Source organism: Bidens hawaiensis, unplaced genomic scaffold (assembly GCF_021521415.1).
Source record: "Bidens hawaiensis isolate Kalapana, Puna unplaced genomic scaffold, B.hawaiensis_p1.1 tig00000820_1, whole genome shotgun sequence".
Classification (NCBI taxonomy): Eukaryota; Viridiplantae; Streptophyta; class Magnoliopsida; order Asterales; family Asteraceae; genus Bidens; species Bidens hawaiensis.
The window spans coordinates 3,567,369-3,583,722 of record NW_027491048.1 but is presented as its reverse complement, the minus strand read 5'-3'; the positions used below and the strand labels follow the sequence as shown (position 1 = coordinate 3,583,722).

General features: G+C 33.4%; 2 protein-coding genes and 1 pseudogene across 3 annotated transcripts; 2 read left to right on the top strand and 1 right to left on the bottom strand.

Moving 5' to 3' along the window:
* The first annotated feature begins 1,255 nt into the window (after nucleotides 1–1,255).
* Nucleotides 1,256–3,177, top strand: LOC143541448 (large ribosomal subunit protein eL6 pseudogene; annotated as a pseudogene). Its single transcript, XR_013136756.1, has 4 exons — nucleotides 1,256–1,295; nucleotides 1,858–2,119; nucleotides 2,213–2,319; nucleotides 2,942–3,177. The product of XR_013136756.1 is annotated as a large ribosomal subunit protein eL6 pseudogene (transcript).
* A 568-nt stretch (nucleotides 3,178–3,745) lies between these two features.
* Nucleotides 3,746–8,611, top strand: LOC143542683 (coilin-like). The gene is made up of 14 exons (XM_077035221.1): nucleotides 3,746–3,959; nucleotides 5,523–5,587; nucleotides 5,677–5,910; nucleotides 6,001–6,177; nucleotides 6,254–6,305; nucleotides 6,440–6,517; nucleotides 6,601–6,672; nucleotides 6,747–6,825; nucleotides 6,919–6,950; nucleotides 7,137–7,334; nucleotides 7,424–7,495; nucleotides 7,595–7,726; nucleotides 7,802–7,910; nucleotides 7,983–8,611. Exons 1-14 carry the CDS (start codon nucleotides 3,756–3,758, stop codon nucleotides 8,417–8,419), a joined length of 1,941 nt encoding a protein of 646 aa, XP_076891336.1. The 5' UTR covers nucleotides 3,746–3,755; the 3' UTR covers nucleotides 8,420–8,611.
* Nucleotides 8,612–12,762: 4,151 nt separating this feature from the next.
* Nucleotides 12,763–15,400, bottom strand: LOC143540355 (proteasome subunit beta type-7-B). Its single transcript, XM_077033443.1, has 9 exons — nucleotides 15,384–15,400; nucleotides 15,163–15,307; nucleotides 14,029–14,170; nucleotides 13,837–13,933; nucleotides 13,693–13,762; nucleotides 13,492–13,596; nucleotides 13,306–13,404; nucleotides 13,126–13,213; nucleotides 12,763–13,011 (listed from the first exon to the last, which is right to left on the bottom strand). The coding sequence occupies exons 2-9, from the start codon at nucleotides 15,301–15,303 to the stop codon at nucleotides 12,932–12,934; spliced, it is 822 nt and encodes a 273-aa protein (XP_076889558.1). The 5' UTR covers nucleotides 15,304–15,307; nucleotides 15,384–15,400; the 3' UTR covers nucleotides 12,763–12,931.
* Nucleotides 15,401–16,354: the final 954 nt, after the last annotated feature.

Here is a 16,354-nt window from a genome sequence, read left to right as displayed (position 1 = left end):
GATCAATAACTAAAATCAATAATTTAAGATTTATACATACTGTTGGGCTCAATGAGAACTACTAAATATTTACGAACCACTAAAAATTATTTAGTTCACCTTTTGTATGTATTAAAAGATTAATACATTATTAGTATCTTACTAATGGAAAATAAAATGCGTCACTATATCAAATGGTTGCCACATCCGTACTGTTATTAGCAGCCATATGGATATGTAGTTAGGCATGTCAAAATGTATTGTTGTGCAAGTTCTTGTCATGATTTAGAACATGTTTGAGCTAATATGGGTTATTAGCATATTGAGTTCAAGTCATAACAAGTTCAAGTCAAGATTAGAGTGTATACAAGTTATGGCTCTATGAATCGTTAACAAGTCATATAAGCCAATTGATGTTTCTAAGTGTTTAGTTATTAGCTATCAAAAAAAACCAATTTATTCCTTTTTATATTAATCTTTGACAACACCGAAATACTACAAATTAAAGTATAAACCTTGTATACAAGGAAGTATTTAGGGAGTTGTAAATACTAAATTTATGATACTTTTGTTAAATAAATAGTTAAATTGTATAGACTTTTGTTCTTGTTTATTTTAAATTACACTTCAAGTATTTCTTCCTACATCTTGTCAAAGTGAAACGTACTTAAACTATCAAAAAAAAAACACGAGGCTCACAGTTGGATGTCAATCCTTACATGTTGAAGTGATAAAATAATTTGCGAATTAACTATTGGATATAGGTGAAGGGAATGTTGGGGGGTCCAAATGACGACGAATGAATGTACAAATTCCCGATGATATTTTAATTAACAATTCATTATATCCAGTAATGATTTAATAGACTTTGTATATCCTTCGATTTTAGATAAGTTCAATGAACTTACTTTCACGAACGGACAATATTGTTGATTAAAATTATATATGTTTATTAGACGATTTCTATATTTCCACCCGTGACGCCCACGGGTCAATAACCTAGTAAGTTACAAACGTGTATCTTATGGAACTTTTCCTCTCATAATATAAGCAACCCAAACACCTTATTGCTTTTCAAAAAAATTTTAGGGGGTGTTTGGTAGAGGGAATTGAGGGGTGAGAAATGGAATTGGAAAGAATTCTCTTGTTTGTTTATGAAAGAAAGAGGTGAGAAATGGAAATAAACCATTTCCATTTCTCTGATTTTGTTTCTCTAAAAAAAGCGGAGAATTGGATTTCTAGGTTTCATTTCTCAGCCTCGCGCCTCTCCCTGCCATCTGAGCTTGCCGCGTTTCACCGGACCAACAAAACCACTGGTAACGATTGCTTTATCTTCAACGGATTCAAACTATCCATAATCTGTAATATATTTTCAATTCAAGTTTGCAACCATTTGATTTTGATTTCTAGGGTTTTGACTTTTAATAGGTGAATATTTTGCCGATATGATGTTGTGGTTCAAATCCTTATACGTTTGTTACGAATTTGTGATTTGATGTAGTTTGAGCTGAGAATCACTAGCGTTAGGTTTAAACTTTAAATTAGGGAAGAGCATTTTTGTATGTATAGTCCGAACTAAATCGGTACCGGTATGAAAATATTTGTATGGCTTTAGGTATGAGGTTTCACTTGTTTCTGGTTTCGGTCTTTTCTATGGTATTGATTTGTACCGAACTGAAATAATCCTTATTGTATTCGTTATGAGGTTTTACTTGTTTTCGGTATCCATTTTTTTATGGTATCGATACCGAATAAAAAATTAATATGGTATTTGGTATTAGGTTACACAGTTAGACTCACTTTTGGTATGGGTATTTTTCGTATGATACAAATCTCAACGCTACTTTGAATCACCATTTATATGCATTTTGAATGTAGAAACGATGGCACCGAAGGGCAGGAAGCCACATGTGAGCAGGAACCTTGATTTGATCAGAGGTGTGGGGAAATACTCACGGTCCAAAATGTACCACAAAAGGGGGCTTTGGGCTATTAAGGCGAAGAACGGAGGTGCTTTCCCTAAACACGAGAAGCAAGCTGTTGCTGCTGCTCCGGTTGAGAAGCCACCAAAGTTCTATCCAGCCGATGATGTGAAGAAACCGCTTGTTAACAAGCGCAAAGCCAGACCAACTAAGCTCAGGTATATGGTTTATTATTGTTTATATGCTAATGATGATTATGATTTGATTCACGTATTATTTTAGTTTTTGATTGTTTTGTTGGTTGGTTTTAGGGCTAGCATTACTCCTGGAACTGTTTTGATTATTTTGGCTGGGAGATTCAAGGGAAAGAGGGTTGTTTTCTTGAAACAGCTTACTTCTGGATTGTTGCTGGTTACAGGTAATATGTTTTTCTGTGTATTTTGATGAAAAACATTTGCTTATCATTTCTGTATTTGCATGTTTGAATGCTTTTATTATTCTTTATGATGTCTGCAAATGCTTTTACTTGTTTTGTTTAAATGTTTGCAATTCTGCTTCATGCTTTTTTGATTAGTGGTAGCAAAATCTAACACCACCCTAAACATGAAACAAGCACAACATGATAATAAGTATGTTTAGATTAACATTTTTAAAGTAGGATTAAATATATACTTGACAAGATTAATCTGCCAATTTTTTTACATGTTTAACCCATTTTTTGTGACCTGCTATTCCATTTTTTTACATGATTGCAGCTCACCAACCTGTTTGGCTTGTTTTGATAAGTGGTTTAAAGGTTTTAAAGGACAGTGTTCAAGTCTTGTTTGGGTTTATTTATTGTTAGTAGGCTTCAAGATGCACTCAAATGCTTATTCATTATAACAAAAGTACATGTCAAATATGAGAATTAGTATCTTTTTACAGTTTCATTGCATTTTGTTGATTATTTCAATAATTGTGACACTTTATTTTCTATGTGTTTGTTTTTATTTGTTTTCCTTCATTATTTTGCAATCATTGATATACATTCTTCATTTCAGGCCCTTTTAAGATCAATGGTGTTCCTTTGAGGCGAGTGAACCAATTATACGTTATCGCCACATCAACAAATGTTGATATTTCAGGGGTAAATGTGGAAAAGTTTGATGACAAGTACTTTGGAAAGAAGGTCGAGAAGAAAAAGAAGAAAGGAGAGGGTGAGTTTGGTAAAGATGTGGATCTAGGACGTTCTTTTCTTGCGTTGACAATAGAAGAGAAAATTATGTTTTGTATGTGAATTGGTTTTAACTATGGTTGATGTTTTTTGCTTAAAAACTATGTTTTGTTTGTGAATTGGTTTGATCAATGCATATTTTGGTTGGAATTTATGCATCTTTTTATATGTTTTTTATTTTTTAATAAATATTTATTATGAAAAAAATACTTATGCTAATAATAAAGTTGATATAATTCTCTGTTTATTTTCTATGTACCAAACAAGAGAAATGATTATCAGCTATATTTCTCTACTGAAATCTCTGTACTACCAAACAGAACAGTCAATTCTCATTCTCCAGACCAATTCCCTTTCTCTGCAATTCCATTTCTCTACAATTCCATTCTCTGTATCAAACACCCAAGTTATAAGTTGGTAAAAATAAGCCATCCAAACACCCCCCAATTGCCCTTGTAAATGGTCTAATCCCAATTGCCCTTGTAAATGGTCTAATTAACTAACAAATCTTTCATAATTATCACTCCTTTTGTTACCTATTTCATTTCTCTGGTTTTTATTATTATTCTTCTTCTTTATCATCATCACTCGATCACCATCTTTCCCAAATTACCCTACCACCAGCTGCCTCTGCATGTACAATGGGAACCACAACCCCACCGTTACGCATCCGTCTGGTGTACCAAGACCCTTCGATTCTCACCAAACCACAGCGATCGGACGGCATGAACAACAGCTGGCTTCTCATCAGACCACAACAACACCCAACCGTCTCTGACGTCATCGCACATCTTCTACATGTATTCAAACTCCGTTCACGTTGCCCTGACGGCATCCTCCTCTCTGTAACTTGCTTAAACCCTAAGGGCTTTTTAGTCATTTCATTTTTCTGATTTTGATTACATTTGGTGGGTTTTTGGTGATTATTGTTGATTTCTGGAGGTGGGTATTTTTTAAAAATTATTTTTTTTTTGTTAAAATATATAATTGTGTTACAAAATGTATGTGCTAAACCTTAATGTTACTTGAAATGTTAACTAGATAAGGGTTTTTTAGTAATTTCATTTGTTGATTTTGCTTACATTGGTGTTTTTGGTGATTATTGTTGATTTCTGTAGGTGGGTATTTGTTTAATTTTTTTTTTGTTGAAATATATACTTGTGTTACAAAATGTATGTGCTAAATAGTAATGTTACTTGCAATGTTAACAAGATAAGGGCTTTTTAGTAATTTAACATGCTAATTTCGCTTACATTGTTGTTTTTGGTGTTGGTGTATATGATTATTGTTAGGTTTTGTAGGTGGATGTTTTTTTAAAATTTTAATTTTTTTTGTTAAAATATATAATTGTGTTACAAATTGTATGTGCTAAGCCTTAATGTTACTTGAAATTTTTAACAAGATAAGGGCTTTTTTGTAATTTAACATGCAAATTTTGCTTACATTGTTGTTCATGGTGTTGGTGTATATGAATTGTTTGGCTTTGTAGGTGGGTATTTTTTTTTAAAAATTTAATTTTGTTGTTGTATATACTTGTGTTACAAAATGTATGTGCTAAAACCTAATGTTACTTGAAATGTTAACAAGATAAGGGCTTTTTAGTAATTTAACATGCTAGTTTTGCTTACATTGTTGTTTTTGGTGTCAGCTCTTGCATAAAATTATTGCCAAGTTTTATTTTTATTTTATTTTATTTTTTATCATAAACAGCAGCAGATGATTATGTTATATGCTTCAATTGGTGATTATGGCTTATTATAATTATTTATTTTACTTCTACCGGACATAAAGGGCATTTGATGCTGTTATTCCAGACTTTTGATTTTTGACTCTCCAAATGTTAATTGTTCTGTACTTGTATATGTGTCTCTTGTTTTGCTTGCAAACCTTTAAAATCATGCGAATCTTGAAGTTTAAAGTCAACCTATTAGACTTTGTAAGCGAATTTGAGTTCGTTTCTAATTTCTTCGTTCTTGATTAACATGTATGCAAGAGATATCATAGATGTTTGTCGTTACTGTAAGTTTTTGTACTTTAATGCTGCAAAACAGGTAACCAGTATGAGAAGAAGGATAATACTTTTACACCTATTGGTTGTGTTTTTGTTACTCTGCCGTATTCATTTGTGTATTTTGTTTGATCTTATTTATTACATTAGCACTCTTGTAGCCATTGGAATGACCTATTACTGGTAACAGATATAAAAAGAGGATGTTAATCTTAATTCTACCTGAACTGGTTCTTTTTTTGTTACATTACCATACATCATTCATTTGTTGATTTTGTTTGATCTTATTTACTATCTTACCATTCTTTTAGCTATTATGAGGACCTATGTATTGGTACGTGCAATTAAGTATTGAGTTCATGCGTATTCTTGCCACATTTAGCTATTTTTTAACTTGCAGATGGAAGGATTTACATTGCCACCTTTTGAGTCAACCGAAATCTTGAAAGACAAGGAGATTATTTGGTCAGTTTTAACTTTTAGTTTCATATTAACCATTCTTGGTTAACATGTAATTACTTACTTATAAATCATGCATTTTAAATTTTTTTTAGCGTGAAAAAGAAAGGCGGCAAAAAACCCGATGCAGGAAATCTACTTGATGAGGTTGAAGATGATAAGCTGGAAGATAATGACTTGCTACTTTTGGAAAATAATAAACTAGATAATGCTGGAGAACACTCAAGCGAATCTGAGGAGGTTGATGAAGAACTGTCACAAGATGAGGAATCTCCCGAAGAAGCAGTTTCTAAGAAAAGAAAAGCCTTGACAGTTCTTCAAAATATGAAGTAAGTCGTATTTTGTGTTTCCTCGTTATGATTTATGAAAGTTTAATTACACCGAGGCCTTTCTAAACTTTTTTGCTTTTTAAATCACAGAAAAAAGAGACGATGCGTGACGGTGTCAGACGATGATGAAGACGAGGCTGAAGCAGAGGAAATTGAAAATATTAACAATGATGCGTCTCATCCCATGAAGACCAGTAGTAAGAAGGGGACTATTATAAAAGCTACAACAAATAACAAAAAAGTTAAATCTTCTACCATTGTGAATCGGTAACCATAATTTTATCATTATCATATCCACATATCCATTTTTCTGGTAATTTACTCTATGCTTTACACTTTACAGGAGTGAAGACCTTCAAGAGAATGCTGAAGAAGTCATTCCAGTAGCTAAAAAGGTTTGTATTAGTGATAGACATAATGATATGTGACATAATTTTTTAGATTAAATTATGACAACAATGATTTTACCTTTTTTATGTTTACATAGAATATGTGGTTAATATATTTAGTTTAACGAGGGTAATGTCAGGTCCCTAGTAGAAGTTCTAGACGAAAAACGGCTAAAAGGAAACAGATGAAAGAATGTGCTAAAATTGCTAAAAAGAAGGTATTTAACTATTTGTTTGTTATAGTTTGTGAAAATATATCCATATATGAGAGTTATATACATTTGTGATTTTAAAATCGCAGCCAAAAGTATATTCAAAACCTGAAGTAACTAAACATAAGAATGAAGAGGATAACGGTCAGCCAAAAGGACTAGTAACCAATCGTGTACAAGAAAAATCGTGCATCTCTGTAGTATTACGTTTATTAATAATTCTTTTAATTTGCAGCTATACTGGAAACAGAGCGGGGATGTGGATCCCGTTGTAACCAGGCCAAGGCATATTAGGTTTGAACCACTAGACGAAGGTATATGCTAAATAGTCTAAATTTGTTCCTTCCACAATTTTAATTATGTATATTTTTCTGTATTGTTATTCATGTGTAATGTCATTCATGCAGATCAACCTGCAAAACATATCGGAGTTTCAAATGTATGTTTCCCACAGTTAATCATACTTTCATCAGTTACAACTCTGTATATCGATAACTAATATTCTTAAGGAGACGCGGGAAGCAAGAAGTTAAAATATGAATCAAATTATAAGAATTTAGTAGTCATATATTTTGCTACGGTTTTTAAGCCTTTCTATACAGTAAGTTTTTGCTTTGTGTTCCAGAAAGCGTCTAAGTGGAGTAGTAGTAGCAGCAAGAGAAAAGGTCAAAAATGGGGTAGAGAAAACTTTTTTAATCTAAGAAAGAAGGAGGAATCCAAAAGAATAAATAAAGAAATCTTCAAAACGTTGTTCAAAGATTCACAGGTACCTGTAATTGACATTAATGACTTTGACAAGCTTCCTCCTTGTTCTGAACCAAAGGTATCTCTATGTCTCTCCCTACACACAGTTAACTTGTTTTATTTGCTTATTATCATTTGTTTATATCCAATATTTCCTATGATTTGCAGGAAGGTGATGTGATCGCATATCGACTGCTCGAGTTAAATTCCTCATGGATCCCCGAGTTTTCATCATTTCGGGTAACTTTTTTCTCAAAATGGAATTTGACTTGTTTTTTAATATTAAACAATATACTCTACATTTCCCTTATTTGGGTAAAATGCCAACTTATATTGCAGGTTGGAAGAATATCATATTATGATGCCAAGGACATTGTTCTGATTCCAGTGCCAGAATACCCTATTGCTCCAGAAACGATTAACGATAACGGGCCCAATGGTTCTCTTTATGGAGAAGATGCAAGTTTAGAGGTAGTTAAACCTTTCAGCGTCGACTTGTCAATTGTGTTATAATCGTGGTTTATTACAAACATCTTTTCTTTGCAGATCAATTATTCAGCTCTCGTTGATGTTCGTAACATTCTGCAACATGATCCTGATGCTACGAAAACAGTCAATAATGATAGTCAAACTCCCTTAAAAGACAAGAATCCAGGTAACTTGACTTTCGCTTTCTATAACTATATGTAGTTATATGTATTCTCATAATCGTATTAATGTTTGGCAGGAGAAGGGGAAGTGAGTCCATGGGACCGTTTCAGCTCTAAAATCACAGAAATACCCGAGCCAAATTACTCTGGGCTGAGCCCATGTTCATATGGTGGGCCTGGCCCAAGTACAAGTACGAGTCCAGATGCTGCAGGGTCGTCTGGGGTGAAAGAAGGGCAAAAGGGTAATTCTGCTGATCCATGGCTAGCTGCTAATACGCCTGATGTCAAGAAGACGGGCCCCACTGAGAATGATTGTGAAAATGGAAATTCATGGGGGAGGCCATGGTCTACATTTGTCGTCTCCAGGGGCAGTTCGGTCATTCACCAAGACAAAGGAAATGAGTGGCATGCGGGGAGTTCTCGTGGCGGTGGGAAACCGTGGTCACGTGGTGCCCCAAGAGGTCGAGGACGTGGACGTGGGCGTGGTCGAGGGCGAAACGGTAATTTGACATGAGTGTAATGTTTGAAGGTATGGAAGCTATGGCAGATTATGAGGTATGAAAGTTATAAACTTGCACCGTAGCACTAGGATATATGTATGTATAAAGATGGATTTGTTCCTAGTATGTGGTGTAGTAGTTAAACTATATGCTAACTCCTGTTTATTATATTAAACTCAATGGAGTTAACATTATGATTTTGGAAACTGGAAATCTATGTCATAGTCAACAACCTTCCTTTGACCACCAATATCTCTAGTTACCATAATATGTTCTTGATCATTTCAAGTTAACCTGCTGATGTATGTTTTAAAATTAGATAAATCCTGCAAGTATGATTTTAATTACACGCCGAAACGGTTATTTTACCCCTTTTGTGAAATTTTGTTAAGGACTGATGCAAAATTTTACGGGTTTTTTACATGCACCATATGGTGTTTCCAAAACACCCACCCAATCCATCAAGGATTGGGCAATCTATGGCATATTGGTGGGGTCTTTTGGAAAAATGTGTTTTTTGGTCTTTTTGTTGTCTTTTTTATATATTTTATTGTGTTTTTGTCTTTTTGTTGTCTTTTTTTTTTCTTTTGTTTGTTTTTGTTTTTGTATTAGTAATTTTTTTTTTAAAAAAATACTTTTTAAATTTTTTTTTACTTTAAACCAAGTTTCGGGTAAAACCGAGTAAAAGTCGAACTTTTCATTTTAACGAGCTAGTCACTGTTCAAATCACCAAAAATATTTTCTAACATTTTTAACTTATATTTCATTTTATATTATTTAAATTTCTAAGTTTTCTAAGTTTGTGGTGTGTTGGAACCAAACTTGGTTTAATACCAAGATCGAGAGGATTTACATTCGCTTAAACCCGAGTTTAGGATTTTAGTTAATAAAAATTCTTCTCAAACTTGCTTAAGCTATTGATTTTATTGAAGGATTTATATATTTAAATAGAATTGTTTGACGAGTTTGAATAATACGAAGATATAAAATGAATTAAACAAAATTAAATACTCAAAAATACAAGTTTTTTTTAATAAGAAAGTTCCGAATTACATTCCCGAGTTGGGTAAATATAAACGAATACAAATACGAAAAATCCGAGATGTTACAACGACGGTAGAACGACGATGACGATGATGCTGGGGATAAGCCCACCACACGCAGACGAGACGACGACGCGGGTGGTGCTGCGGTTTAGATTTGTTTTTGTGTTTTGTTTTTTTTTTCGAACTCATTGTTATGTATTTAATATTATTATATAAATTTTGTTTTGTTTACGTTGTTTCGTTTCAATTTTAAAATTGTTGTTTCATTTTTATTTTTGGTTTTGTTTTGTTTTTGTGTTAGTGGGGATGTAACCAATTTTTATTTTCAATATTTTTTTGTTTTCAGTTCATCGGTTTTGAAATTACAACGAAACAACAATTTTAAAATTGAAACGGAAAAACATAAACAAAACAAAATTTATATAATATTAAATACATAACAACGATTTCAAAAAAAAAACAAAACACAAAAACAAATCTAAACCACAGCATCACCCGCGCCGTGGTCTCGTCTGCGTGTGGTGGGCTTATACCCAGCATCATCGCCGTCGTCATTCTACCGTCGTTGTAACATCTCGGATTTTTCGTATTTGTATTCGTTTATGTTTACCCGACGTAATTCGAAACTTTCTTATTAATAAAACTTGTATTTTTGAGTATTTAATTTTGTTTAATTCATTTTATATCCTCGTATTATTCAAACTAGTCAAACAATTCTATTTAAATATATGAATCACTTTAATAAAATCAGTAGCTTAAGCAAGTTTGAGAATTTTTATTAATTAAAGTCCCAAACTCGGGTTTAAGCGAATGTAAATCCTCTCGATCTTGGTATTAAACCAAGTTTGGTTCCAACACACCACAAACTTAGAAATTTAAATAATATAAAATGAAACATAAGTTAAAAATGTTAGGAAATAATTTTGGTGATTTAAACAGTGACTAGCTCGTTAAAACGAAAAGTTTAACTTTTACTCGGTTTTACCCGAAACTTGGTTAAATGAAAAAAAAAAGTAAAAAGTATTTTTTTTAAAAAAAATTACTAATACAAAAACAAACAAAAGAAAAGAAATAAAAGGAAAGCAAAGACAACAAAAAGACAAAAACACAATAAAATATAAAAAAAAGACAACAAAAAGACAAAAAAAACACATTTTTCCAAAAGACCCCACCAATATGCCAATGATTGCCCAATCCTTTGTGGATTGTGGGGGTGTTTTTAATTTTCTTTGGATGTCTCTTGTAGGACCCAAATTTTAACCCTTTTGTACTTTATGAATTTTATACTAATTGTAATCTATTAGTTTTAAGTTATGATCCCGGTTGACCTGTTTTCACATCACTATCGAATTTGCGACTTCCACGTCTCAACAATCACCGTTTTATATTTTATTTTTCTCCAAATTTTAGAGCAAAGATGATTTTGTATTGTTAACTAGTTATAACCTAAAAATTTGTTTTTAATACCTTCAAATTTTCATGCATTTCACAAATGTTTTTTTTTTTTTTTTTTGAACAGCCAGTTTAATACCAACAAGCAAAACAACCAAGACCAGTAGCTCAGCCAAGAGAGCTCCACTACCAAGCCAAAAGAGACCACAAGAACAAACTTACAATATGTAAACATGACTTGCAATGAATTTCACAAATTTCACAATATGTAAACAAACTTACAAGCCAAAAGAGACCACAAGAACAAACTTACAATATGTAAACAAACTTACAAGCCAAAAGAGACCTCAAATTTCACAATATGTAAACATGACAAGCAAAACAAACTCACAAATGTGTTTAGTTGTCTTTACAATGAATTTCACAACCTCACCTTTTCTCTTGCTCTCTTGGATCTTTAAATTTGATCTTGATATGTAAACATGACTTGCATATATGAACAAACTGATTAGTAGCAGGTAAACGAGCAACAAGCTGCAAAAATCAAAAATCAATTTAGAACATATGCTTTAGTATATTTCTTTTTCTTTGCAAGAGGGTGTTAGACACGGTCAAGTGTACGGGAGAAAAAATAAATACCAAAACGGTCAATGGCGGATTGAAGTATTGGAGATAGAATTACGCTTGCACCCCTTGAACTTTTTTTAATAGTGTGTGTGTGTGTATATATATATATATAATTTAACCCCGACTACCTTGTATGAAAATTTACTTCGTCCCAATTAAATAATTTAGATAATTCGAGACTATTTAAAAAAATTGGATCTCTGACCAAACAATTATGACCTAAAGGGGATGTGTTTACTTGACAATGACTAGTAACAATATCTCGTATATATATTAGCGACATCATGTAAATTAGGTCATTCACTCTCTCAATGTTCTCTCTCTTACATACTTATTTTATGATGATAAACAAGAATCTATTTATGCTGAAGGGTAGTCATGGAAAGAATTCTTTCCCCGTTGCAAGGCTAACGACGATTTGTGTTATAATTTGATCGACGAAGTCAGTACTGAGGTGCTCAGAATCGTTTTTTGTGGAAGTTTGTATCAAAACACATCGACGATTTTGCCTGGTTCTTTAGTTTGTGTTAGCTTGAGAATTAAAACATGTTGGTAACTTAAATATGGGACGATTACACAAACTGGTAAGTGTTTTGTTTGGGTGCAACAGGTTTAAAAGGCCTATTATTTGGTACATTTAAATTACTAAAAACTAAATCATGGCCTAACAAGTCTCATCTGTAAAAAAAGGGTCTAGCAAGCAACATGTCTTATTACACTCAGGCCAACGTTTAAAACCTCAGCCTTCTTTCGGTTTCCGTATGCTATGCAAGCCACTAGCCATGGATCATCAAACACAGGCTCACATAAGAATCATCTTCCAGCCAGCCACCAGGTTATGCATACAAGCCAATGATTTTATAAATCAATAGTTTGGGTTCATATACATAGGCCAAGGGGTCGTATTACGCCTCAACAATAAAGGTCACAGACTATCGCACAACACCCCATCAAAGTAAGATCAACAATGGCACAGTTATGTTTAGACAGACTGAAAAACCACTGGTACGATTTACGAATGCTTTACTAAGCGTATTAACACGGGTTATTATTTTCATTATTTACAAATTCTAAAGAACGGACTAAAAAATTGGCACATGACCCAAATAATTTGAACCTGTACTGTAGTCTGTAGAATTAAATTTTAGGCCAGAACCCTTTTTGAACCGATACCAAACCGACTCGAGCCACCCATTCTGAACTTTAATACCGAACACAATTAATCAAACTAGCCCAGAAGTTGTTTAAAGATACCTAGTGGTTTCCATTCAAATATAAAGATCATATTTCCGAAACATATGTAAACCATTCTTCAAATTATAATCCAACAATCTTAACATAAACTGATGGCAAACAACAGAAGATTTATCGTCATTAAATGCAGGTTCAAACATGGTTCAACATTTAAAAACAGCTGACTCTAAAACAAGAAAGCATAACTTGCTGAGATAAACCTTACACTTATTCTTCCATAGCATCTCCTCCCACTTGAACCACATCCACCAGCTCCTTAAGTGGTGTAATCTTCGTAAGCAAAACCTCTGTCAACATAGTATAATAACATATTAACCCCTGAACTTGGATTCTTATACGAACCAAGATAGTATATTAAACCCCAAAATTTGTATTCTTGAACGGAATTAGAAATGAATAACCTGTCTTTTTCGAAAAGGTATAGCCTTTGGAGCTGATGTAAGTGCGGGGATTTGGTGTCAAGTGATTCCTCAAGTATTCCTTCTTGCCCTATTATATTATCACAAGCGATTGAAAAATTATAACAAGATTATATGTGCTGCTGATGTATTGGGAACAAATGAGAAAGAAACCAAACAGACCTTTTCAATCACACACACATCTACATTGCTTCCACTTCCCAGATCATTAAAAATTCCAGAGCATATAGCCTTGGTCACCAAATTAATTCCTTCATCCCGCTGTAATTTATGTAAGAAAGATAACACTCGTTAATCAGCAATTTATGTAACAAACTAACAGTTAGATCTATACTCATGAAAACTCACGGTAAGTCCTTCACGATACTCAGATTCAAAGATGGCCATCGCAGCAAGAGAACCCGAACCCATTGTAGCAAATGGGAGTGTGTCAGTTGATCCATGAGGATATATCTGAAAAACAGTAAGTTTGAAAGCATTAGCAGTTAGCACATTGAGTTGAAAGTTAAAAACTTTCACAAATGCACAAAAAAAATGAAATCAACTCACAGTATGTAGATGTGGGCCAGTCACATCAACTCCACCAAGTACCAAAGCAGCAGATACATGACCTTGGTAACTAAGCACACAAATTCAAAGTAAGATCTTGCCAAAAAAACAGAAGAAGAAATTCAAGTTAACACTTGAGCATACCGGAAAAGATGGGACTTTAGTAGAGTAAGTGCTGTTACAACCCTTGATTCACGACCGGTATGATATCTGTGCAGTTTCAGCTGAGAGCTGATGTTGTCTACCAAAAACAGACATTCAATCATTAAGGTTTATTATTGCACAGATCCTTAAAAAAAATTAATAATGTGCAATATTAGTGACTAGAAAGTGTACCTGTGACGGCTTCTGTATCAGCAGCAGTTCCAGCTCCACAGCAGTAGATGTTAGGAGCCATATAATGAATCTTTTCACAGTTCTTGTCAGCAACAATGGGACCCTCTGTAGCTCTGGTATCAGCTCCAAGAATGACACCGTTCTGAAGATGAAATAAAGATAATCACAGGTTGTTCACCTTTCATCTCAAGTGAAACTATTCTGATCATACTTAACATTGTTGTAATCAATATTCAAGCATATATATATATATATATAAAGCAACTTGTATTCATAATTTAATTTTTCTGAATTCAAAAGACCTGTTATTAATATATTTTAAGAAACTAAATGCATAGAGCAAAGAAAACAAACACTGGTGGATCTTCTTGAAAATAGTTTCTCTTAAAGCTAAATTCCAGTAAAATGGTTACAAATGTCAAATTACTTTATAAATAAGTAACCAAGCGACTAGGGGTGCAAATGAGCCGAACTGCTCATGAGCTACACAAGATCAAATGATAAAAAGCTCAAAACGAGCCAAGCCTTATCAAGCGCAAGCCTAAAATAAGGCCCGTTTAGTTATCGAGCTCGGCCTTGCATCGAAAGATCGTCTAGGTTTGTCGAACTTTAACAAACTTTGTGTATTTTTTTAATTTGAACACTTTTGGGCTTCTATGTATTTGTTTCACACAGCACACCATTCTCGAGCCAAGCTTTGGCTCGCTTAAAATACTGCATACAAGCTCTATCCAAGCTAAGACTATTTTAAAGTTTTTCTCAACATATAAAATACTAATTAATATATAATAAATGAGCCGAGCCCTAGCCGAGCTCGAGATTTAGAAAAAAAAAACTCGGAACAAGCCGAGCTCAAGCTTGAAGCCTCGTAAATCAAAACGATTCAAGCTCAAACTCGTTTGCACCCGCTAAAGTGACACACTCTTTGTTACCCTAATTCATTTACACATACTAACACAGCTTAATCACAGTTTCCAATTCAATACAAACAATCTGCAACGACAACAACAACACCTAATCACAGTCTAGGGTTTGATACAAACAATCTACATATACAATATACATATAACTAAACCCAGCAATAAACTACAGATCAAAACACAATAATCTTAACATAATTTAAATCAAACACACCTCAAAGATTAGACCGACGATAGTGGTTCCGGTTTTAAGATAACCCGGAGCCTTTAATCCTTTCTTTGTAAGCATATCGTTCCTCCTGCACAGATCGAAACTGAACCCGGTTTTCGGAACATCCATTGCTTCACTTGACATCTTCCTGAGAAATTAGGGTTATTAGTAGTGATCGAAAACTATATCAAATTAATAAAATGTATGTGTTGATTTGTTCTTACGATTAGTGAACAGAGAAGAAATTATTATTATTATTATTATTATTATTATTATTATTATTATGTGAATGAATGTATAAAAGAAATCTTGGGAAGCAAGATAAATCAATTTGGGGGTTTTCTCGCAGACTTTATACAGTTTTTTTGGAATGACAGTTTTACCCCTTGATTGTGTACTTTGTTCAAATAAGATACAAATATTTTATTTTCCTTTAAACGGCAACCATCGGCGACATGACTAGGTGATCGCAGGTCGGCTTGTGGCCAACCCTGGTTTGGAACCCTTAGGGAGTTTTTCAGAAGGGCATAACTTTTGGTTCCCGAGTCCTCCATGTATCCTCTGGAGAAAAGCTTCTTGAGTAACTCAAGAAGGATAAAACCATCGTGTGGCTCGGATTTGAACTGGCCCTCCCAAAGAAGGTCTAGTTCTTATCTTCATTAGCATAACCAATTAAGCTAGCGTAGAAGGTTTTTAGATGTCTATACATATTTGATCGATTCTTTCACTGATTTTTTTATTAATTACTTGAAAGAAAGTATATTTCTTTAATTTAGTTTATTGATTCTAATCACTTTGATCAAATAATCAATTTCGTCTTCTTCATCAGTTATTCGGGTGTACTAAAAAATACAGACTTTGTTAAGGAACTTTTAAACTTTTAGTTTTTATGATTTTAATTGGTCTATAACATAAAGGGATAAAAACGTGTTGGGCTGAGCTCAAGGTTGACTTTTATGAGCTCTAAGTTTTTCTAATTAAATTTCGTTAATTTTATATTAGGAGGTTGAGTATATAACTCCCAAGATATTCGTATAATATTGTGAAATTGGTTGCTCTCATAGTCTCATTGTCCTATACAACGGGGGGCCGTTAGGATATTTTTCAAGAACCGGAATTGGGTAGGCATCAGTATTGGGTTTAGTGAACAAACTCAATAACAGGGGCGAGTAGAAACCAGTTTTGGGTATGGTTG

Bases quoted from the DNA above. Each gene is read 5' to 3' on its own strand.
- LOC143542683 (XM_077035221.1), top strand. From the start codon at position 3,756: ATGGGAACCACAACCCCACCGTTACGCATCCGTCTGGTGTACCAAGAC. The intron at 5,588-5,676 runs GTCAGTTTTAAC...AATTTTTTTTAG, and splicing joins AAAGACAAGGAGATTATTTG to CGTGAAAAAGAAAGGCGGCA. The intron at 6,951-7,136 runs GTATGTTTCCCA...TTTGTGTTCCAG, and splicing joins AACATATCGGAGTTTCAAAT to AAAGCGTCTAAGTGGAGTAG.
- LOC143540355 (XM_077033443.1), bottom strand. From the start codon at position 15,303: ATGTCAAGTGAAGCAATGGATGTTCCGAAAACCGGGTTCAGTTTCGAT. The intron at 13,934-14,028 runs GTACACTTTCTA...TGTTTTTGGTAG, and splicing joins TGATACAGAAGCCGTCACAG to ACAACATCAGCTCTCAGCTG. The intron at 13,763-13,836 runs GTATGCTCAAGT...TTGTGTGCTTAG, and splicing joins CTAAAGTCCCATCTTTTCCG to TTACCAAGGTCATGTATCTG.